At 43.0% G+C, this 24,077-nt stretch overlaps 3 protein-coding genes across 4 annotated transcripts; all 3 read left to right on the forward strand.

The window, feature by feature from the left end:
• Positions 1-214: 214 nt before the first annotated feature.
• Positions 215-9,665, forward strand: LOC133974849 (sushi domain-containing protein 2-like). Its single transcript, XM_062412633.1, has 16 exons — positions 215-611; positions 978-1,176; positions 1,512-1,663; positions 1,743-1,910; positions 1,999-2,173; positions 2,347-2,548; positions 3,907-3,992; positions 5,124-5,392; positions 5,485-5,619; positions 5,717-5,872; positions 6,943-7,191; positions 7,402-7,591; positions 8,028-8,122; positions 8,208-8,387; positions 8,939-9,035; positions 9,128-9,665. Exons 1-16 carry the CDS (start codon positions 551-553, stop codon positions 9,171-9,173), a joined length of 2,460 nt encoding a protein of 819 aa, XP_062268617.1. The 5' UTR covers positions 215-550; the 3' UTR covers positions 9,174-9,665.
• A 945-nt stretch (positions 9,666-10,610) lies between these two features.
• Positions 10,611-11,770, forward strand: LOC133974852 (heat shock protein beta-1-like). The gene is made up of 3 exons (XM_062412637.1): positions 10,611-11,104; positions 11,242-11,305; positions 11,439-11,770. The coding sequence occupies exons 1-3, from the start codon at positions 10,732-10,734 to the stop codon at positions 11,596-11,598; spliced, it is 597 nt and encodes a 198-aa protein (XP_062268621.1). The 5' UTR covers positions 10,611-10,731; the 3' UTR covers positions 11,599-11,770.
• A 1,953-nt stretch (positions 11,771-13,723) lies between these two features.
• taok3b (TAO kinase 3b) lies at positions 13,724-20,874 on the forward strand. 2 transcript variants are annotated; one of them, XM_062412635.1, is made up of 8 exons: positions 13,724-14,854; positions 16,269-16,505; positions 16,631-16,759; positions 16,875-17,078; positions 17,396-17,635; positions 18,228-18,440; positions 18,686-18,868; positions 20,030-20,874. In XM_062412635.1, exons 2-8 carry the CDS (start codon positions 16,320-16,322, stop codon positions 20,189-20,191), a joined length of 1,317 nt encoding a protein of 438 aa, XP_062268619.1. In that variant the 5' UTR covers positions 13,724-14,854; positions 16,269-16,319; the 3' UTR covers positions 20,192-20,874. The 2 variants fall into 2 exon arrangements, with proteins under 2 accessions (XP_062268619.1, XP_062268620.1); XM_062412636.1 differs by having other exon boundaries at positions 16,878-17,078.
• The last annotated feature ends 3,203 nt before the right edge of the window (positions 20,875-24,077 follow it).

Below are 24,077 nucleotides of genomic sequence, written 5' to 3' on the forward strand. Positions count from 1 at the left end.
TGGAAAATAGCTCACACATCAGTTTATTGTATTTCAGTGTGACTCTATTTGATATGAATATGAATGTATACATATATAATTAGTAGCTTCATGTGACATAATGATTACAACACAATGCTGAGTTTTATTATTACCTCATTTAATTGGATTTCATGTCATAGCCTATATTCTATTCTATATATTGGTGTAGGAGAAGCACTGAAATCCTCCTTGTCTGCTGCTACATCCTGTGCAGATGTCCGTCCATCATCCAACCTAAAAATAGCTTGACTGTGTCGTTTCGCCATGTTCAAACTTGGGTTGTCTGTGTCGAGATGAGCCTGAGATGGTGAAAGATGAGCGGGGAAACAGGGCATGTACAGCTGACCTTGGGATCACCCGGACTCCTGGCTGATGATTAAACCAGTGTTTGTAAAGGCATGTGATAAAAGGGCCAAGGTTTGTAAAAGTGCTGAGTGTGCTCTAACCAGCTGGGACTGAGTTGCTGAAGACGCAGGCTGCAGAGGAGCGTGGAGAAGACGCCTTGGACAGACAGAGTCACTGTGGCACGATGGACAGAGTCACCGCGGTACTATTTGTCCTCCTGGTTTCATGTGTCTGCAGGACATCAGGTCAGTACCTGCACACCTCTGAAATGTTAAAACTGTATCGTGTCTAATTTCCAACATTTAATTGTTTCGCTGTCTAATCAGAGTGAGAGGAGGATCAAAACAAAGACAGGAAACACACTCGTTGACTTAAAAGCAATCACAAAACAGAAAATCTAAATGATAAAGCAAGAGATACCTCAATTACATGGTGAAGCATTATATAAAGGTGGACAAGGTCAATTCAAATTCATGAAATATTTTTAAGATTCAATAAATGATACATTTTCAGTTACCAAACTTAAGTGTTGTCGGTGTATTCATTAAATGCTAATTAAATACTAATACAATGTATCGCTTGTCTCCTAAAACCTCTTGTTCATTGGGCAGGGCAGACATGTGAGGGAAGCTGTGGAGAAACACTCAACGTCTGTTCGTGTCACCCGACGTGCACGTCCCTGAAGACCTGCTGCACGGACTATAAAGACTACTGTGTGGGAGTCTCTCCGTACTCTGGGACCTCGTTCGGTGGGACGGATTTTATCGTCCTCGATGCAACTTTCAATCAAAGTTCCCATGTTGTATGCAGGTAACATTTAATTTTATAGCATTTACACGTCCCTAAACCATTATACCTATTTTTAATTGACTGATTTTGGTAAAGTGTAATTCAGACATTGACTAAATGGGCATTTGTCATTGAGCAAAACAACCATGATAGTATAAGTTCCACTCCAGTAGCTTAGTACAGCCCCTTGAACTCTTCTTCATTCCCATATTACATGTTCAAAAGGTTTGTCATGTAGAAAGCCTCCTGATGACCTCACAGTGGTTTAAACATACATTTGAAGTGCAGAAAAAAGCATGGAACCTTAATTATTAAATATCTTATAAATGATAATGATAATCCTTCTGAAATGGCAGATTCAACGGTGACACCAACACTGTGGGGTATGTGGACGAAAACAGTCGAGGCCACTGTATCTCCCCCTTTCTCTTTGAGACGGGATGGATCCCTCTGCACATCTCCTCAGATAACGGCACCACATTCAGCAGAGTTGGATCCTGGCTTTCAGGTACTGGGATTATCATACTTTCTAGGAAATTAAACAAATTGAACACAAATAATTTTTGTTTTTTAATGTGTTTCTACAGTACACACTGGCAAGTTAGATTCTAAGTTCAAGGCGACTCTGGTCAACTCGACCAAATGGCAGTACTACGGGACACCTGGTGTCGGAGGCTCTCTGGAGATGACCTGGAACACGTCTCTGGTCAGAGCTGCGAGGGTCAACGTGGAGCTGTGGGGATACAGGGAGACCGGTGAGTACGACCGTATGGTACATATCGGTACCTGAGCTAACTCATAGGTGTAGAAAACCCTGAGCATCTGTGTATTGCCTCTCTACAGGAGAGCCTTACTCAGCCAACTGGAAGGGTCATTGGGAATATCTGTACTCGCTCTCAAAGGATCAACCCAACAGTGGATCCTTCAGCTTTTTGCCCAAACCAGCAGAGAACGGCTTCTCCAGCTGGGAGCTCGGCTCTTTGCGCATCAGCTCCAGTGACTACACCGATGGCATGTGGTATGACTGAAAGAAATATTCTTCCTATTGGTCTTTAATAATTTTTTTCATAAGATTCAAATACTCCAATATGTACTATTATTTACATCTCATATTTCCTCAAAAATGCTCCTGTCAACACAAACAGTTGCTGAATATAAACATTATTTCATATCTGTATTTTTTTCATTTAGGAATGTGCAAGCTGCCTGGACTGAGGACCACGCTCTCGCTTGGCACCTGGAGGAGAAGTTTAGGCAGAACTCAGCAGTTTGGGCCCTGGACAAGTGTGTGGCCTGGGACCAGCTGGAGAACAAGCTGCCCAACTTCCTCAGTGAGGTCATCGACTGCCCCTGCACCCTGGCTCAGGCCAGAGCCGACACGGGGAGGTTTCATGTGAGTGTGAAGAGCAGCACAGTTTCTATTATCTACCTGCAGCCACTTGAAACAGCTTCGTGATAAAGACACTTATTTTAAACAAAGTCATCCTGAGATGCTCCGAATTACCTCACGTACACAAAAACAAATAATTACCGTAAGAGACACGAACAGATGCTGTGATGGACTGTAAATGAGCTGGAACTAAATTATAATCAATATTATAAATCAAATATAAAAAGATAAAGATAGCGTCGTAATAAACTTGTGAGTCAGGTGTCTGGTGGCTTTTGAGAAAGAGACAAATGGCTTGGGTACCCGGGAATAACTAATCAGAAACTAGAACTGTGTCCCATCAAACCACCGTTTTTAAATCCATTAGATCCAGATTTTTATCATCTGCACAAAGTTTCACACTGTCATAGATATCAGTCCCTTAAACATGGCTGTCATATTTCCTCCACCTCATACGCCTTACTCCAACATGTCATAGATTCTAGAAATCCATTCAGTTGTTTTTGCCTAATCCTGCTCACAGACTAAAGGTCCGAGGTGAAAACATAACCTCTTTGACCGAGGCAGTTAAATGTGCCTGGACCCAGATGCTCACATGGATCCACACCACACCCCCTTTATCTTGAATTGTGTTACTGATTCAAGATAAAAGTGTGTAATTACTTTATGAGTTTATGATGTTTGTACTTAAGTTGCTGTGAGTTGACCTTTATTATCTTAGTCCTTTACAGTGAGGGACGGGAAAGTACATTACAGAGTTAGAGACAGGCGAATGAGAAACGTGTTGTTAAACTGCAGGTGCAGCATGTGTTATTAAACCACTGTAGTACATATTAAGCTATTATAACTATGCATCAGCGCACACACCAGGTTTGCAAGTAAAGTTAAATTTGAATCCAGTTTACACCATTAAATCTAACTTATAGTCAAGCCTCTTATATCTAAACTGGTGCCGTGGCCCAAATCTGGGAACACATCACACATATCACATAAATGTTCTACTGGGACACAGTGTTCACAATTCTCACTCTCCCCAGTTGGCCTCAAGCATTAGGACGCAACAAAACCAGGACGCACACAGTAAGGCCCCAGAGCCAATATGATTTCTTAGGCCAGTGTTATTTCAGCTATGCAACAATTTTCCCTGGCGATTTGTGTGTAAATGTTTACTAAGTAAAAACATGTATTTATTTTTATCGTTTTGAAATCTATCTCCACTTAGCAAACAGTTAAGGTGCATCACAAGGCTTTGTTTAGAAGCCAGTGCTTCCAGTTCCGGAACACGGGTTTAAACCTTAATACAGTTAAATGTACGATCGCCCGCCTGCTCACATTCTCTCTCTCTCTCTCTTTCTCCTCAGACGGATTATGGCTGTGACATCGAGAGAGGGAGTGTCTGCACCTACCACCCCGGGAGTGTTCACTGTGTGAGGGCCATACAGGCCAGGTGAGCGCTCCACTGACACCGGGAACACACCCTCAACTCCACAGCTCAACATGTTGTTCTCTTTACGTTTAATGGATGGAGGGAACTGGTGCTGAGATTTCCTGTTGATACCCACCAGTATCTGTGACAATTAGCAAAGAGGCCAAACCTATAGTGTCCACTGATTCAGATTAAATAAGAGATGTGCCGACCAACTATCTATCAGCACAGCAAAAGATAAGCTCTGTCTTAACGAGCTAAAAAATATTTGCTTTTGACAATAATATTAAAATTAAGAAAAAGCAAAGAAAAAATGTATTAAACTTGCCGTCTTTCTGCTCCCTTATTAAAATTGTACTCCTATCTATTACCTCAAAGACATTGTGATACCTGACCATTAATGCATTATCCTTGACAGAGAGTTGCAGTAAATTCCCTCCTTATCCTGGTTCTCTGTTGCATCATCCCATTGACCTCTAGTTAAATACCCGTATTGATTGACGGCACCTTGAACAGTCGATTGATATTGATTATTGGAGCTACTGAGAGAGAAAAGCAGCTGATCATATATCCATCCATCAGTTATCTTTAGTGCTTAATCTTTGAGGGTCTCGGGTGAGGGGGGAGTTAATCTTAGCAGACATTGGGTGAAAGGTTGTGTGATAATAGGAGTTGCAGAGGTAATTGAAATCTTTAACAAGTCCCCAGACTGAAACATCTCTGAAATGGTTGTTTTATAAACTTTCATGAAATTGAATACAGAAGTTCCTGATCCCAATGAGAATGAATTTTGATTATTAGGTGTCGGAGGATGGATTGATGGGTGAGGATAATCTGATCTAACTTTTTAACCGGTCAAATCAACAAAAATTATGTAATTCTTGTCATATCTCTGAACTTTGAGTCCTCCTTCTTCATCTTTACCATCAGCATATTAGCGTTGGGGGCGGCACGATGGAGCAGAGGTCAGCACTGTCGCCTCTTGGTTTGATTTTTGGTCTGGGGCCTGTTTGCATTGAGTTTGCATTTTATTGTAGAGACTCAATTGTCTGGTGTGAATGTCCCCAGCAGCCCTTGAACACTAGAACGGATGGATGGATGTTTGCTTTGTCATTGTAAACCCATCATTGTGTTTTGTAAACCCGCCCACAGTCCCATGTACGCGGCGGGACAGCAGTGCTGTTATGACAGCACCGGTGCCCAGGTCCTGACGGCGGACTCCATCGGGGGGAGCACTCCTGACCGAGCCCACGACTGGGGCTCGCCTCCCTTCAAGAACCCCCCCCGCATCCCCGGACAGTCCCACTGGGTGTATGACGTGCTGAGCTTCTACTACTGCTGCCTGTGGTCGGACACCTGCCACTACTACTTCAAGCACCGGCCCTCCAGCGACTGCAGACGCTACCAGTCCCCCAGCTCGGGTCAGTGACTCACTCCCCGCGGGAAGAGTTTACGAGTTTGTTCTCGAGAGAAGTGTCCTGTGGCATGACATGACGTCTTGTGTGTGAAACAGCTGTGGTGTTTGGAGATCCCCACTTCATAACGTTCGATGGCGTCGGCTACACCTTCAATGGCAAAGGGGAATACACTCTGGTGACCTCCGCAGAGAAGAATCTGACAATCCAAGGGAGAACAGAATCTGTGAATGGTGAGTGACTGAAGAGCCTGAGCCTTGAGACCTGACTGTTGTTTTCTGAATATAAAATACACACCTGTAGACACCGATCTGCTTTTTTCCTGATTAGAAACCATAAAAGCCACCCAGTTAACATCCGTGGCCATGAAAGAAGCATCCTCTGATGTCATTGAGGTTCGGCTCGCCACTGGACACAACGGTCTCCAAGTGCTGCAGAACCAAAGAACCCTGTCCTTCACTGAGCAGAGCTGGATGGACCTGCACGGTGAGGTTCACCCCACTGCACCTGACCATTCAAGTCACTGCTCCTGCTGAAATCTTCTGATAAACTTTCTTGGATTCATTTCTTTGGAGAATTTGAACAAAATCCTCATATTTGTGACATATCATGATTCTCACTTTGTGGTGAACCGGTGGATTTGTCACTAATAACATGTGTAATTGGGGGCGGTGGTCTAGTGGCAGAAACTTGGACTATGGGCAGAGAAGGTCTCTGGTTCGTCTCTGGTTCGACTCCACGGAGAGACAACAAAAGACGAACCTGGATTGATCTGTCAAAAAATCCAGGATTCTCCCTACCCTGTCTAGTGCCCCTGAGCAAGGCACATTACTCCCCCAACATCTGCTCCCCGAGCTCCGTACATGGTCGCTCACTGCTCTGTGTGTCCTGCACCAGATGGGTCAAAAGCAGAGATTAAATTTCCCTACCTGCATGAGTGTGCCTTTGCATGTCTGTGCATTTAGCTTATACTTTAGCTGAGATGGTAAACCAGACACTTGGAGGCTTTTTATCTACAGAGAAGAGTTCTGCCCTTGAACAAGGACAGTCTGACATCCCGAAGCCCCAAAACACATCTCTTGACAATGTTAAGGGACTGCGTTACAATTATTCTGGTGTAGAGAAATCCTGTATTAAATTATCCTCACCTATACTATCCCAATCATGAATATTTCCTTTATCCCTATCTGTTCGGTTAGAAAAAAATTAGTAATACCTGCTTACCTTGACTTAAATATGATCCAATACCGGTATGTGTTTGTGGCCGGGATCCATCCATTCATCCATCAATCCAACAGTATATAAAGATGTTAAAATTACATTCACCCTGAACAACTACAACGGTAAAGTACTATGATAGCCGCTTATTGAGGCAAATAATACTTCTGCTCTCTTAGTGCTGCTGTTACTAACGGATCTCAACAAACACCTTAAACTGTCGAAGGAAACCAGGATTATTTATATTTCATATCACATCCACATTGCTTGTAAATAAATCTCAAGTTCTTGATGGAATCTTCTTCTTCTGCCTTCACTTAAACGAGTCTCTCTCTCAGGCGTGTTTGTGTTTTCTCCTGCTCCGACGAACGTGACGGTGATGTTCCCGACCGGAGCCGGGGTGGAGGTGCGTCTGATAGAGGGAACCATGACCACCACCGTGCTCCTGCCAGAGGCGTTCAAAGACTCCACCCTCGGCCTGCTGGGAAAGATGAACGGGGACGCCGCGGACGACCTCGTCCTCAGCAACGGTCAACTGGTGCGGAACCACAGCGATCCAGAGGAGCTGTTCAGCTTCGGGGCGAGCTGTAAGAAACCGATGAAATCAATGAAACCTTTGAGTGTTGGTCAGAGTTCCTGTGATGTTTGCATCCGATGTGAATCTGTTTCAAACTGCATATATTCTTCATGCTTTTCTATGAAACATCAGTTGATAACGTTACTTTATAGTTCTACCTTGATTCCAATGCTTTTATTATTTGTATTAACTGTGCCTCTTTCTTTTCTTTTTCTTCCAGGGGCCATATACAATGCATCTGCCTTGTTCACATATGACACAGAGTACCTTCTGGACACATACTGCTACGCTCCGAGACACGACATCACGTTTATTCCAGTGTTTTCTGTCCCTGTGAGTCCAGACGATCCGTTAGGTGAACAGGCGTCAGAGATTTGCTTTGGAGAGGGAGAGGGAGCTGAGTTCTGCAGGTGCACAAAGAAACTTTACTTTTACTCATTATAAAACTGACAACATTAGTCAGTACATCTATTTTGGTCAAGAAAACGTATTCTGTGATCATCTTCAGTTGTACTGTCAATGTTTTAAATTGATGAATAGTTGATAAAAAAGCAATTTGATGATGAAATAATAAATAATTGACATCTGACTAAATAATCCTGATATTGCCCTGGTGATATCATCAGGGTTATTTGGACCTGGACTACAACAACCTGTTAGAAACTGGAGATATGACTTTTGAAAGAAATGGCCTATTAAGCATGTTGTATTTTTAGCCCATAAAGGAACTAAAAGTCATGATAATTCGATTTCTGGTGATTCAATTTTCAACTTCATGGGGATTTCTATTGTATGTTAAATAATGTTACAGCTTCCCATGTCCTGACTACTTCCTCTGCACCGCAGGTTCGATATCCTGGTGGGTCGCAGTCCAAGGCTGGCAAATGCCACCAGAGTGTCTTACCATAATCACATCTCTCTTGTTGCGAATCTTGAGCCAGGTCAGTGTTCACAGTATGAAGACGTCTAAGTGTCCCCTGTTTAGAAACATTTATAAGTTGTAACAGTGCCTGTCACACTCCGCAGTGACTTCCTGTGGCTGGCTCTCACCACCGGACAACGGTCAAAAGGCGGGGACCACGTATTTACAAGGAGCGAAGGTTGTGCTCTCCTGCAACGACGGCTACACTCTCAAAGGGTCAGCGGAGCGCGTGTGCCAGGAGGGCGGCCAGTGGTCCGGAGAGGAGACCAGCTGTGTGGTTCCCAGTAAGAATGAACTATAAGATCAGTCATCTCCAATGATTTTTTTTAATCTTTATAAATCATGAGTGTGAGTGTGATCCATGGAATCAGCTCTGTGATTGAAGTTTTGAATGGAGAAAAAATTCTATCTCTTTGATGACCTTTGATTATTGAGTTGAATCAAATGCACATGACGAATTGGAAATCTGAAAAAAACTGAAGAACTCCATCTGTCATCTAATCGCTATGAGGAGGAGATTGATGAAATGCAGAAAATTGACAAAAATTTTGTTTTTTTGTTTTGTGAAAATGTTGTCAATTTTGCATTTGACAACTTCCCTCTCTCCTCTCGTATCATCACTTGTCACTTGAACAAGACAACAATGGAGCTTGATTCAGTGTATGTGTTGAAAACCAATGTTGGGGGATCCTGGTGACCTTTGCCCTCTGTCTTTCCATCCAAACCTATATAGTTAAACTAAAAGGAAAACATCTAATCAAACCCACTTCATCTATCAAATGTTTTTGCCTCTGTTTAGAGCCTCTGGTTTAAATGCATCTTTGTCATATTTCAGGTAATGTCGCAGGAATTGTGGCCGGTTCAGTCATCGGAGCTCTGGCGCTGATTGTTATTATAACGACAATCATACTCAGCTCCAGGAAACAGAAAAGGTGCGGTGCAGTATCTAAAATCTCATGAATGAATCAACTCTATACGCTTTTGAATTGACAGACGTGTATTGTTATCATTTTTCTAATTTCAGGAAAGCTGCAAATGCAAACCTAACTGTGACGAGTGAGGCCTTCTAACCACAGGTTGTGCTTCACTGTGGTCTACATGTTCATATCTCCACCTACTGATACCATAACAACTTTATTTGGCACATAAATACCTTATTATGTAATATAGATGAATATATCATCAGCCTGAACAAAGGGAGCAGCAGGTAATACTCCACATCACATCCTCCGTGGTGATTCGTCCAACATGTGTTGCACTTTTTTTTTAACCACACTGAGCTAAAACTACAGACTTAGTTTTTAATGTAAAGCATCTCACCTCCTGCAGATGTTTGAACACTCCATTTAAGTCAGGAAGTAAAAATATCCATAGAGCTTTAAGTGATGGGGCTCCTGATGTTTTTTCACATCCATGTATTTAGCAGAAAACAGAGGTAACAACTGTAAAGTTAATTGTATTGTGTGTGCGTTGTTTGTGTATCGTCCTCAAACGCTGATCAATATTATTTAAATGTTCATTATTCACAATTGTCTGACAATAAAGTTATTCTCATACACGAATACTGTGCAGCTTGAATCTCTTTGTATGACTCACAGAAGCCTTACCTATTAAAAAGAGACTCCTGTAGTTAATGTAGCATAATACACACTAAGATTGTTCTTCGTTAACATCTATTTCTGACATTACAGGACACAAATCAGTATTAGCTCCAATCTATATAATTCTATGGTGTAAAAACAAGGTCATTTGAATCGATGATGTCTGATTGGATGTGTATCAACTTCCTCAGACACGATGTCATCCCTGTTATGTTGTTTATCTGGTTAATACCTGTGACTCATGGGCCCTGATGGAAAGGTTACAGATATTGCTTCAGTAATAAATATCATTCCCCTCTGATGGCGAAGAGCTCGATGATTTATTCCCCCAAAGCTCCTTTCATTATCTGGACGTCATAACATGAGGATGCTGCAGATGTCAAATTCCTCGGCTCCACTTCACCGCGTCAGTCTCTCGGCCCGTCACTTTGAGCTGGACGTGAACACAACCTGTCATCGTCATATAGAATTATTTTACCTATATGTCTTCATCGAGTAGGAGTGTTTGTTTGGTCTTGAGTTTTTTTTTGACTAGAGTGTTGTGTTTGTGAAACAGGGTTTAACCCGGTTGTTTACTGTGTGACTGGATGTACGCACTGTTCCCTCACATATAACACAAAGCTGTGACTTCTATGGACAAAGAGCACCAGTATGTGACAAGACTGCAGAGGCCACCGCTTGAATAAACTGTCCAGAGTCATTCGCCAACAACTTGCCACAGACACTCCAGAGATATAAATACAAATAATTAGCATTTTCCTATCCAGGCTCCGGGGCAACTGAGGAGTAACCTCCCAGCTGAGGACATACCGAGAGCTCCTCATCACCTAGGTCCCACTCGCTGCTGGACAAGTGTTAAAATGAGTCAGCCGGGTATATATGCCAATTCAGGCCCCTGCTCACCCAGAGACAAAAAATACAGCTCTATTGTCCGGGTCATCAATTCAGACTTGTTTGTCAGGGTGGAGCCACAGGCTTTGCAGTTTCAACAAACCTCTCATCCACTCTGAGCTTGTTTTTGCGGGACATGGGTGAACAAAACAAGACACTATCCCGTCCCATTTTCCGCCGGGATGTCAGCTGGGAACCGTTCCCAAACTGGACGCAGCCGAGCCGCATCTGCATGCAGGATTTCGGCCTCCCCCCTTTCCTGGAGCCCGGCGACGTGGACTGGATAGACTGGGCAAAGAGGAGGCTGGCCACGTTCTCCTGGCCCGACTACACACAGACCCCCCTGCTGCCTCCGCTTGGAGGTCACGCGAAGGGCCCGGGACAACTGACGAGCGGGGTGTCGGAGGTCCGCACGGGGACGGACAGCTGGAAGATTGACCTGGACGTCAACCACTTCTCCCCTGAAGAGATCACAATCACGACCAAGGAGGGCTACCTGCAGATATCAGGTGTTGCCGGTGCTTCTTTTATTGAATCGTGTGATGGAAACTAAGTGAAAGCATCATTTGCAAGTTGTGAATGGACGGATGTGTTGAGCTCTGTTTGTGTATCGTGTTTTTCTTACAATTTGTTTTGTTATTTGAAGGAAATCACGAAGAAAAGCAAGATCAGCATGGATCGGTTTCAAGATGCTTCAACAGGAAATACAAGTCAGTTGAATGAATCTGTATAATTTCTCATATCTGGGTGATTTCCATTGCAGTGTGATGTATTAGAAATCAACAGGAGGTTATTTAAAACACATGGTTTTGAGGACTCAGAGGTTTCCTTCCTCTCTCCCAGGCTGCCACAGGGGGTGGACCTGCAGCACATCAGCTCGTCCCTGTCTGGCGATGGAGTCCTGTCAGTGGAGGCTCCTGTTCCCGGGACGTCCGTCAGCGAGCCGCCCAGTGAGCTCGTCATACCAGTTCAGATCCGACAGAGGCAGGACGGAGACCAGTGAGACCAGTGAGACCAGCAAGCAGAACGAGATGTAGCTCAAGTTGTGCGTAACGACCTAAGTAGCGCTGAAGTAAAAGTTTGTTACAGCTTAGTACAGGTGATCTATAGGTGATCTATATGAGAGGTACTATCTGCTTCTATAATGCACCATCACCACTACAAATAAATGCAAACTCATCAATGTAAAAGAAAGTAACAGATTTTGAGTCTTAGCATGACGGCATTTTCTAATTGAACATGTGTGTTAGTGATTTATGCATTTCCAGTGTTGCCATGTTCTCTACAGGGCAGATGAGCTGAATATAGAAATGACTTGTTGTGAGTTTTAATTTGCTTTCAAGGCAGAGAATCACTGGAAAAGCTGCAGTTTTCAATTTTGATTTTAAAAAAATGTTCAACTGTATTAAACAGCTCCTTCCATAAGAATAATATAGAATGTATGTTTCTCCTTTCATTGCTGATGCATCTATTAGCAGATTAAATGATTTGAAGGAACCAGTTTATTCTGATCTATTTCATCCATTGCTCACCTACAGTATTTCTAAAGGTAAATGGTCGACTGAAGGTAAACCCTTGAATCCCTGTTTACTCAAATAATCAACCACGTATTTCCTCTAAATGAGAAGTTCAATGTAAATTATAATCAGCTGAGGTTTATCACAAAAATAATAAACATCAGCTTCATCATTGAAAGACACAGAGTTTGTCTCAAGAAGACAGTCATTCAAAAGTGAACAGTGACATCTAGTGTTTGGAGGGTTATATGATAGAAGTTATTGTTCAGTCGTTTTCAGACATGACGTGAGGATCAAGCGTCCTGAATGACATCAAAGGGATTAATGTATTACTGAAATAATTATTTAGAAAACAGGAACATTGTATTATCGGCCATTTCACAGTGTGTGTCCACTTTGGTCTGCGGCAATATCTCTAAGCTGAATAGGGTTTTGTGCAGGTCGTATTACAGTGATTTAAAATATGTAATTTATGAAAGCAAACCTGAACCGCACAACATTGTATCACTGTGACATCTGGAACAACTGTTGTACATCAGTTCAACCAACTGCAGCGAAGTAAGAAACTAACTTCATAGGAAATTTTAAGCAAGCCCTCTTTCGGATACGAGTTTTACTAACGTTTAGTTAAAAAGTGCGATATGTATAATTCTGTATGTCACTATAAGTTCTCTGTTATAGTTGAGTTGCTATGGTGTCGGTAGTTCCATGCTAAGTGGTTGCTATGGTATTTTTAGTCTCTTGAACTGTGAGGTAGCTGCTAGCTGTTCTGCGAGGTAGCTAAAGTTATACTAGGTGGTTGTTAAAGGTTTAGTGTGTAGAAGGTAGTGACATCTAGTGGTTCATTTGCATGTTGCAGCTGAGAACTGCACCTCACTCTCCCCTTCCAAACATGAACGAGAACCTGTGGAAGCTTCAGTTGTCATAAAAACTCAAAGGTGTTTAGTTCGTCCAGTATAAACTACTGTAAAAAACATGGCGATATTTAGGTATCTAAATATAAAGTTCTAAGGTGAACAAAATCTAAACTAGATCCTTTCCCCCTCAATCAAACACACTGGACCTTTAAGTGTTGCACTGTGCAATTCTCCCAGCAGCCACAGGGACGCCATTGAGCTGATATTAATATAGCAGCAGAGGTAATGACTAAAGTCTACATTTGATAGAGATATATTCAGCACCAGAGAAACTGTATTTGAATATTTATCTGTTGCCAAATGAATCAACAAACAATATGAGTGATAAGAGTGGTACAAGTATTAATGTTTATGGGCTCTGCTTTTTACTGAAAATTAATTTTAATCATAATAATTGTCCACAGCAGACTTTTTTTTATCTGAGTGTTGCTAGCATGGGTCTTATTTTTCCATTTCCTCACAAGTTTCTTTTTTTAAGTTAAATTTGTATTTTTACTCCTAACATTTACATTTACCATTTATATTTAACATAGAGATATATATTTAACACTTGCATTTAGCACTTACATATATCTTTCATATTTAAATTTACATTTAGCATTTATATTTAGCAGAGATGTATATTAAATATTTATATTTAACATTTACATTTAGATATTTCTAAAACATGTATATTATACATTTAACACTCACATATATATTTAACATTTACCTGTATGGTTGAATTTAACAGTTAAATTCAACACTAAGATAAGATATTTTATAATTCTTTGCTAAACATTACTCTCAGAAAATGCATTGAATGATTTTGTGACTTTTTAAATCTGGCATTACTCAAATGGGTTTAAACTGGGAAACTAAGATGACATTTTACAAACATCTTATATAAAACGATGAAACTGTTCTTCCCACATCACACCTGATTACTGACGGGTGTTCTTCCTGCGACCTGGGATGTGGAAGTTTGGTCCTGCTGAGGGGAGGCTGTAGTATTGCGGTGTCTCTTTAAAGGAAGGGGGAGTGTAGCAGGGGACAGAGGACCGAGATGAATAGAAGGCACCAGAACCACCTACCATGACCAAGTGCGCTGTAAATGTAGGACAGAAATTCGAGTGGACCACAAGCGGATCGTCGGGTGACAGATTCGGGGAAATAAAAACATGTTGGGATGCGCCTCGCCGCCTGACTCCAGCGTTTTCACCCGCGGCACCACATGCGATCATGGGCGCACAGGAGAAGTCTTTATCCTCCCAAACATTTCTTGCGTTTTGAGGCGGAAGAGAAGAGTGGCAGCAGAACGCGTCCCCGTGCTCTCCGATTATCAATGGTAGGCATTGCATAATTCACCCTTATCCACCGGAGCCGTTTGGTTCCTCCTCTGTGGGAAGAGAGGGGGGGACGCCAGAAAGCAAAAAAAAAAGAAAAAAAAAGAAAAGAAAAACCCGACTCCATCCTGTGGCTGCCTCTTTTTTTTTTTTGGTGCTGCCTTGCACAATTGTTTGGCAATGCCCTCTTCTCTCTTAGGAAGGACTTGCGGACAGTAGCCGGGGGGAATGATGCATTTGACGCTGGATGTGTGCTGCATTCAGGGAGATTCGCCAGTGATCGCGGCTCAGGCAGGAACAGCGAGTGCGGAGGGCCTGGGAAGCACCCAGCCCCACGATCTCCCCCTTTTCCTCCCCCCCTGCAGGACCATGCTTGCGTGAGGGATGAGGCTGTGCACGGGGACACCAGGCCAGAGCTGCGGCCTACTTCTCACAAGAGCCGGTCTCCCGACTGCAAGACCCGTGAACACATCACCGCCACCATCAAATCAGCATCTTTGGTACGCAGCTCCCCTCTCCCTGCATGGGAAATAGGGCTACGTGTGCGAGTGCACGCGGACGGGGCGCGCGCGTGGTTGTGTGCGAGCGAGCGAGTGTGTGCGTGCGTGCGTGCGTGCGTGCGTGCGTGCTGGTGTGGGGGGGGGGTGCTGGTTGGTAGGGGGGTGAGGTGGATGAGGGGAGGGAAGGGGGTGTCTGTGTTCTCAGCTGTACATCTGTAGTCATGGCAACCGTATCCTGTTAATGGATGTCATTTTTCCATCCTCAGCTTCTCTCTCTCTTTCTCTCTCTCTCTCTCTCTCTCTCTCTATCTGTGTGTGCCGCTGCCTTCATGCATTCGTACGTACGTCCATGTGCAAACCGCTGCTCGCCGCCTGCCGCTAATGGGATTTAGTTTGTGTCGGAGATGGTGTTAAAAGGTGCTCCTCCACACGTCGTCTCAGATCGCCGGGGCACGGATCCCGGTGTTTGAAACGATGTGGATATTCCTTGCCGATTGGGAAGCACACTGTGGGGAGTAATTGACTGAATCGTGCAGAATTTTAAATGGGATCTAATAAACTTTATTTACGTGGCACCTCTCACGACACAGTCACAAGGTGCCTGGCAAGTTCAAGTTGGAAAAACTGGAGGCAAACAAGGAAAAGGTTAAATAAGCAAACAATAAGAAATAGTTTTAAAAGCAACGTGCAGAAATGGAGAAAAGGTTACAGATGAGAAAAACGAGAAGTTGCCAGAAAAGAGCCGGTCCCCTCTGGAGGTCACGTGTGGTGTCAAAAGAAATGTACTTGGGTGCAAGTCCAGAATACTCCTTAAAAGTCTGCAGTCAATTCGTACAACTATTCTTAAATTTCCTGGAGGCCAATGAAGAGAAGCCAGAGTCGGAGTAATATGCTCTGTTTCAGCAGATTTGGTGAGGAGTCTGGACGAGCTGTAATTTATGTGGACTCAGTTGGCTCAGGCAGGTGAAGGGAGAATTTCAATAATCCAAAAACCAGAGGGAATGAAGGCATGAACGACAAATCTCAAAATGTCTTCTGGATCAAAGCACGCTGATCTTTGAAAGTTTCCTGAGCTGCAGAAACATGACAGGGTGACTTGATTATTGTTGTAAATGGGATTGAAGCAGTAGATCCTTTTTATATTGATTACACTATCAGTGAGACGTCTGTATCAACCTTGAGAGTCTTCGGTTATCATGGATGTGTAGGAATCTGTGAACTCATTACTTTTCCTTGAAAGAGCTCTTCTTTGCCTCTGTGGTGCATGTGGTCTGTTTTTAGGCCACAGCCTCTGACTTACCAGTTGTCCCTCTCCCCCCCCCCCCCCCCCCCTCCCCTGTCTCCTCCATGGCAGTTGTGTCTCCCTGCCTGCTCTGTGTCTTTTACTTCCTGCCTCCTGTGTTCCTCTGTCTAGGTCATCAGGTAGATCCAGGAGCATGAGCAGGACTTTGAGCTGCGGGAGCAGATGTCTGGGTATAAGCGCATGCGGCGGCAGCACCAGAAGCAGCTGATCGCCCTGGAGAACAGGCTAAAGGCCGAGATGGATGAGCATAGGCTCCGGCTGCAGAAGGAACTAGAGACACATGCGAACAACACTTACATTGAGCTGGAAAGACTGGCCAAGCGGCACGCTGCTCAAACGGACAAAGAGGTACAGCCCTCCAGGTGTTTCTTGTGAATGAGGTGGAAACTACACAGTGATTCAGTTCGAGTTTGTAAACAATGTTTGTCAAAGCATTTTGGGTGATTGTTCACTTTTGAAATGTCTCGTCACAGATGAAGTCAGTCGCATCAGAAGAGCGGAGGATCCAGCAACAGATTGTTGCTCAGCAGAAGAGGGAGCTGACGTCTTTCTTAGACAGCCAGAAGAAGGAGTACAGGCTTTGCAAAGACAAGATCAAAGAAGTAAATATCCAGAACAAAGTGTATCAACCTCCTCGTCAGACACACGTTCCTCGGAGGATTTAACTGTGTTTTGTCTGTGTCGTCTCTGTGTATCTGTGCTTCTGTTTCCGTTAAGGAGATGAGTGAGGACCCTTGCACACCCAAGGAGGAGAAGCAGGAGCGTCTGTCCAGGCACAAAGAAACAATGCAGCGCTCTCAGGCCGAGGAGGAAGCTCACCTGCTGGCCCAGCAGAGGCTGGTCTACGACCGGAGCTGCAGGGCCCTCAAACGCCGGAGTGTGTTCAGGAAGCAGGAGTTTGAACAGGAGCAACTGAGAGAGGTAGTGAGACGTCATTACTGGCCCTACTTCAGTAGAGCCAATCACAATTTTAGGATGATTATTGGTAGTTTCAGGAGGTGTGTGGACATTTAAAGAAAAATGACCATTAAATAGTAGCAAACCTCCAAATCTTCTCAATTTGTTTGGACGCCAATCATTCCCTCTGACATTGCTGCTATTTTTAAGAATGGAATCTAATAGTGCATACCAAAAACCAGCATGTGAAGTCAAAAGGAGAGGCCGCTAAAGTGATGATGCTCTCATGCAGGCTTAAGATTTCGAGGTAAAGTATCAAATGAATCAACTTCTTGTTCCAGGAGCTGAACAAGAAGAGGACCCAGAAGGAGATGGAGCATGCCCTGATGATCCGGCAGGACGAGTCCACACAGGACCTGGAGCGCAGGCAGCTGCACATGCTGCAGAAGCTGCGCATTGAGCTCATGCGGCTGCAGCATCAGACGGAGCTGGAGAACCAGGAGGAGTACAACGGCCGGCGGCAGAGGGAGCTGCACAGGAAACACAGTCTGGAGCAGCGGCAGCAGCCCAGAAACCTCAAGGTGCCGGGAGAGTTTTCTTTACCAGTGTTGTGGGTTATTTAGTTGATATCCGGTTAACTTCATGCCAACACAGGTTTGCTTATAAAAGGAAGAGGACGTGGTTCATGACAAAAGGATTAGATATTAGGTTTAAAGTGGATGCTCTGCAGTCACTGTACATCTGCCCTGCAAGTCTCCCATTAATGTATATTATTCTAAAGTTCCAAATAGAAAACGATTATTTAGAATAAAATTGTCATGAGAATTGCATATTTCCAAATGTGAATGTTTCCCCTTTCTCTACCTACCAATTGACAATATTGTTCAGCTTGAGCAACTGCACAGTGAAGAGGTCAAAGCTCATCTGTGCCACCTGAAATATTCAAGGTCACCGCAAACAAATAGATTAATTACTGAATTCATTATTATTACGATAACACTTCAAAAGTATTCTCTCCAGATTGGGGGTAGATTCAGTGTGGAACTAATTAAATCAAATTAAGAGACATATTGAACAATATCCTGTTTTCCATATTGTGATGAGTTTTGTGTTTTACCATCTGTATAACATGAGAGAACCGGAAACTAAACTGTTTTCTGTCTCCCTCTGCAGGCGCTGGAGATGCAGATCAAGAAACAGTTCCAGGACACGTGCAAGGTGCAGAACAAGCAGTACAAAGCTCTTCGGAACCATCAGCTGGAGGTCTCCCCCAAGGGCGACCACAAGAACATCCTGAGATGCCTGAAAGAGGAGCAGACGCGCAAGCTGGCCGTGCTGGCCGAGCAGTACGAGCAGAGCATCAACGAGATGATGGCGTCACAAGCGGTACGAGGATCCTGAAGCCTCTTGTCATGAGTTGCAAACGTGGACCTCAATCATCATCATTTGTATGTCCCATATTCATCACGACCACCATATGTGCATCAGTTGTTTTCCAGCTTCATCGTGAATCTGAAAATCTAAAGTGCTGTCAACAGCTTTGCTGTAATCCCGTAGTTTTGATAAAAGTGCCCCCGGCCTAGGCTTGCGGCTGATACCATTGTGACGCCTGTGTCTCGCCGCGTCTCTAGATGCGACTGGACGAGGAGCAGGAAGCCGAGTGCCAAGCTCTGAAGCAGCAGCTGAAGCAGGAGATGGAGCTGCTGGACGCCTACCAGAGGAAAACCCAGTCGCAGATGGAGGCCCAACACGAGCGGGAGCAGCAGAAACTGGAGCAGAAGGTCTCCATACGCAGAGCGCACCTTGAACAGAAGGTAGGTCTGAGATGGACACCGTTCTGAAACACCAAGCTGTAAAACAGAATGACCTCAGCATAGGAAGCAGATAGATACGAGTGCAGAGGGAGATTTATGATCCTGTGGTGGCAGATGAAGAAGATTTTAATGACCCCTAGAGGCTGCAGTGTTCATTACAACCCCAGATATAAAAGTCCCCACAAACTCAAAACTTTACTCATCTGACTGTATCAGTGCAGCTACAACACAAAGGTTGGTTCCAGTTATTTCTCACCTGGATATGTTTTGGCTCACATTGGTAGTTTGCTGGGATATCTGCTGATTACATCTTTCCATTGTGTAAAATGTTGTGTGCAAAGCTTCATTTTGTTTGTCTTAAAGGTGACAGTGCAGAAAAAAAAGGAGAAGTAAAAGAGCACAAAAAAATGAATAGGGAACATCCTCCAGGGGGCATGAGCAAGCAAACAAAGAGTATCATAGTAATCTGCTAATTGGAACAATGCAACTAACATGTTGAAATAATTGAATAATAGTAAATGATAAACGCTTTTTTACTTTTTATAAGAAGACATCCTAAAATTTCCTGTTTTGTGTGTGATTTACTATCAGATAAAAGCATCAAATAGTCACCTAAGAGAAACTCTATGTGAAGACAATTTGTATGTTGAGTGACATATCATGACTTAACATTTCAGCTGTAGAGGTCGGGGGGGGGGGGGGGGGGGGTGCTAAAGGTCAGGAGAGCTACAGCCGACAGTTTAAGTTCATTCCTTAGAGAACAATGAATATCCACAATAATTATCATGGCAACCCGTAGGATTTCTTGCTGTTAATGTCACTGCTGATATGTAAAAATAAAAAGATGATATCTCGCTCCAATTATATCAATAAGAGCCGGAGTTTTCACGTATGGCGAACAGAGGATGAAGCTGTGAGGTCAAACTTGATTTGTCATCTAATTAGATTTTTGGGGGTTTGGTCTGTGTCCCAGCCACTAACATGGAGGTGACAGTGTTTATGACCTATACCGCCGCCAGCCACTAGGATGCGATGAAGGCGCTTTTGGCTTCACTATTGGGAAGCCGTCATGTGTTCCGTGCTAATATGCAGTCTGTGGGGGAAACGCCACTTCAATTTCCACACCATGAAACATCTGTCGTGATATTTTTGGCTTTGCAGATTGAGGAGGAACTGGCCGCTCTTCAGAAGGAGCGTACCGAGAGGATCAAGCACTTGTTGGAACGTCAGGACAGAGAAATGAACGCCTTTGACTCAGAGAGTAGAAGTCTCGGCTTCGGAAGCCTGGGATCTCTGGACTTCGCCAAAGAAGACGACAGATGAAAGTGGACTTATCTCTGGAGGAGAACATATCCACGCCCCCTTTTCACGTCCACCCCGCCGCTTGTCGCGCCACCCCCCTCCCCCCCTCCCCCACGGTGACGAAGCTGGATAACTTTCTCTTATTGCTTTTCTTCTCTCGCAGATATTGCATCTTTGAATCGAGGGTGTCTCGTGCAATGAGAACTTCTTTTGTGAAACTTGAAGGGGGAAGTAAAACAAAAGAAGCAGCAACAACAACAACAACAACAACAACAACAACATGTCAATAAAAATCAAACCTAGTCAGTGTAACTCAAAACCTACGTGTTCAAAACAAAACAACAGACTCTTTTTTCTTTTGGTTTTCCTCCATGCCATTTCCTCCTTTTGGTATGAAATGAATAAATCAGGAAATTTTAGTAAAATGGGCACTTTGATATGTTTAAGTAGAAACCCATCATGTTCATATGATGCTAAATGTGTGTGTTACATGGAGGGACGTTGTGGAATGTGAGCTGCGGACTCCCCCGTGGTGTTAAGCTGCTTTGTCTTTTAAGTTACGAGGTTAATTTCATTTAGTTTGATTTATTTTATGCTCTGAATGTGGATAATATTACTGTATGGGGTCACTGGATAAAGTCAGAGTTTATTCATTTTTACTTTTATTTATTTTTTTATATTTTCTTCCATATTGTGCTTATGCATACAGTGCATAAGCACAAGGTCCCTCACTTTTCTAGGCAACAGTTTTTCATTTGATATGTAGGATCGATTGGCATCAGCTTGATCAGCCCGTTTCTCTTTATCACAACTCCAGATCCCACTTGGTAAAACTGCTTATTATTGCATGCACTTTAAGGACAAATTCAGGTTGTGAAGTGAAGCATGAATCTGTCAGAGATTTTAGCTGTTTGTAAATAAAAGTGGTCATAGCATTTTTTTTTTTAATTTTAGTTTTAGTTAAAAGCCTATGGGTACTGGACATGAGCTCCATATTTGATATGATAATTTCACAAATGCCTTTATTTAAGTTGTGCCTGAAGCAGATTTGAGTTTCTTTGTGTTTCTCTATGTTTTCTTTCCTGAGGCCGGCACCATTTTTTTGTTTTGGTTTCATCTAAACTTGTGAATCATTTAATGTTCACTAATCAAAGTTCTTGTAAAGGAAAAATGGTGAGAATTGTGCTGTATAACTTTTGATATCAATATTTGTACATGAGAATAATAGCTAGGACACACAGAGACACCGGTCTATTACCGATAGCAGAGCTTAACGATAAAGGGTTTTGCTTGGTTTTTGTTTTGTAACATGGAAATACGGTCAAACAATAGCTCAGTATATTGCTAAGTGGAAATCACTAGACTCTCAGATTGTATAAATGCTGGTGAATGGAACCACAGACTTCTTGTAATATCATTCCGAGTGATCTTTTATCGATCAGCGGTTCTAGAAAAAGGAAAAAAAAATACACAACACTTGAATCGAGATTGCATTTGAGTAATTTGTGTCTAATGATCAGATTAACATATTTTTTTTGCCATGTTCATTAAGGTCCTTGAACAGGTTGCACAATGTTTCCATTTATACCGAATGGGACGAGAATTGTTTGGTGCTTAATTTCTAATACCACATTTAGCCTTGTAGTTTTGTGTCTTGGAGAGAGAGACAATTCATTTTTACAATATGTGAACATGAAGCATTTTGAAGCCCCCCCCCCCCCCTGAGTCAAAACACTACTACGTTTTTTCAGACGCTCATGACATATTTAGAGTACCCCATGCAGTGAAACCCTCTAAAAATGAAGTATATGTATGAAAAAATAAATACTATTTTATCACGGGTCAGTTTTTTGAAACATTGTTTAATGAACGTTGTGATCTTGAATTGCAGCCCTGTTATGTTTGTACAGGTATTTCCTGTTTCTTTTGATTTCGTAGCCGCGGCTTGTATTGATGTTCAGTCGTGATCCCCACACGATCAAAGGCAGAAGACGTCCCCTGAATTAACACAGTATTTTAAACAGAGGAATATATTGAGTATCATTTCTGATGGAAAATTGAAATATTTACAGAAATCTAATTTCTGAACTTGTTGTGTGTTTGACCAGAATGTGCTGCTGAAGTTGAATGGCTCCTCGAGATTTTTTCAGCCTTTTACATTTTCATAAAAAGTTTTTTGAAATTTGAAATATGAAAACGTTTCTCATATGCAGTAAGGCCTTTTTGTCTGGTCAGATATGAACTGGAGCCTTGTGGACGAAGCCGTTCCAGTGAGAAAATAAATAAAGTGCTACTGGGCTGCCGGAGAAAGGTTTGTCTGGAGAACAGTGATGAACCTTATCAGTTTGTGTGAATGTTAAGTTGATAGAAAGATGTATTTAGTTAGAATAAGAGGGGACTTTCCTGATCAACCGTTTCCTGTGCAGATAAAAGACAAAATAAAAGAGATTCTGTTGAAAAAAAACTAAAAAGAAAGTCTCAGTCGACATCCTGCATCTTATGACATTGCATTTCATGTCGTCTGTGGTTGAATTTCCTTGTAATGCTTTGTTGTGTGGTTTAGGACTTGTTACTTTTGCTTTTCTTTGGTGCAACATTACCACCATGACCCACATTGTGTCAAACACTTTTCACTTGAACTTTGAAATGGGAACAGGAGGTGAGAGGGAAGTTAAACAGCGCAGGCCTGTGCGGGGTTTTATAGGCCCGCTTTTAAGTTTCGGGTTAACTTGATTCTTGCTGGATTTAGGTGTTGATTGGTGTCTTTTTTTGGGGCACGTCTGCTGGCAGGAAGGGTTAGGGTTAGGGTTTCCTTGAACCGTCGACGTCTGCGGCTCCCTCTGCAGCAGTTGCCTGCCTCACCACAAGCCCCCTATTATCCCCTGGGGCAAGTGGAAAGCCCCGAGGGCAGCAGGGAAGGTGGTTTTGCCTTCACCTGAAGTAGTGCTGACAGGGTTGTGGTGCGTCGAGTTCCCCTCGGCTTTTTCTCAAGCAGTAGTGGTTTTGATAACAATACAGCGTTGAGTGTGGAAGCTTGAAATGACTGCTGTAAAAAAAAAAGAAGGAGATCATGTCAGTGAGCTGTGGCCCTGACCTCTCACCAACCCTGTGATGCAGACGGCTGACTAAACACATCATAGCGTGTCTCCAAGCAGAAGTGACCTCAATTCCTAGAGGTGAGTGATAGTGGGACAACACATGAAAAACCCCAGTTTATCTTCATATTTTTCTCTCCTCCCAACAATCACTGGAACTGGGGAAGCAGCACCTCATGAGGTCAGGATGAAATCATCCCCTGAGTTGCGTGAGCTCGGCCCGAACCGAAGCTTCAGCGTAGTGAAGCTGACACGCTGCATGCTGGAGTGACGCAGTCCCGCCTCTTTACGCACATGTAAAAGTTTCTGATTGAGAAATGCGCTTCCTGTGACCTCGCTGGCTTCCTGCACAGAGTGAATGTGAGAATATTGCTGCAAAAGCACGAGCACTGATTCAATTTAAATTGTATAAGAAAATACAGTTATATTGATAAATGTTCACTTAAGGCAGGAGAAGTAGAATGAATATGTGAAGATACAGTTTAAAAACTTTGCTTTTAATAAGGCAACTTGTACTTTCCAGTAAATTTTGGTGTATTAATGTTGCTCGGTTTTTAAATTGTCATTTAAATCAGTAGAATCACTGATCTTTCCACACTTATCCCCCTGATTAGTTCCTTAGAGGATGAATTTCTTCAATGGAGCTTTACAGGTTTCTTAAGGTACATTTTTAACAATGGAAATCATCACTGTCAAAGGGGGGGGGGGGGGGGGGCTGACCTCGGTGCTTGAATTTATTTCCATACATTTCTGAGACTATTTTCTAAATGTTGCAGGTTTATCTTCTTCAAGCGATTTAAATATATCACAAG

Source organism: Platichthys flesus, chromosome 19, assembly GCF_949316205.1.
Source record: "Platichthys flesus chromosome 19, fPlaFle2.1, whole genome shotgun sequence".
In the NCBI taxonomy this organism is placed as follows: Eukaryota; Metazoa; Chordata; class Actinopteri; order Pleuronectiformes; family Pleuronectidae; genus Platichthys; species Platichthys flesus.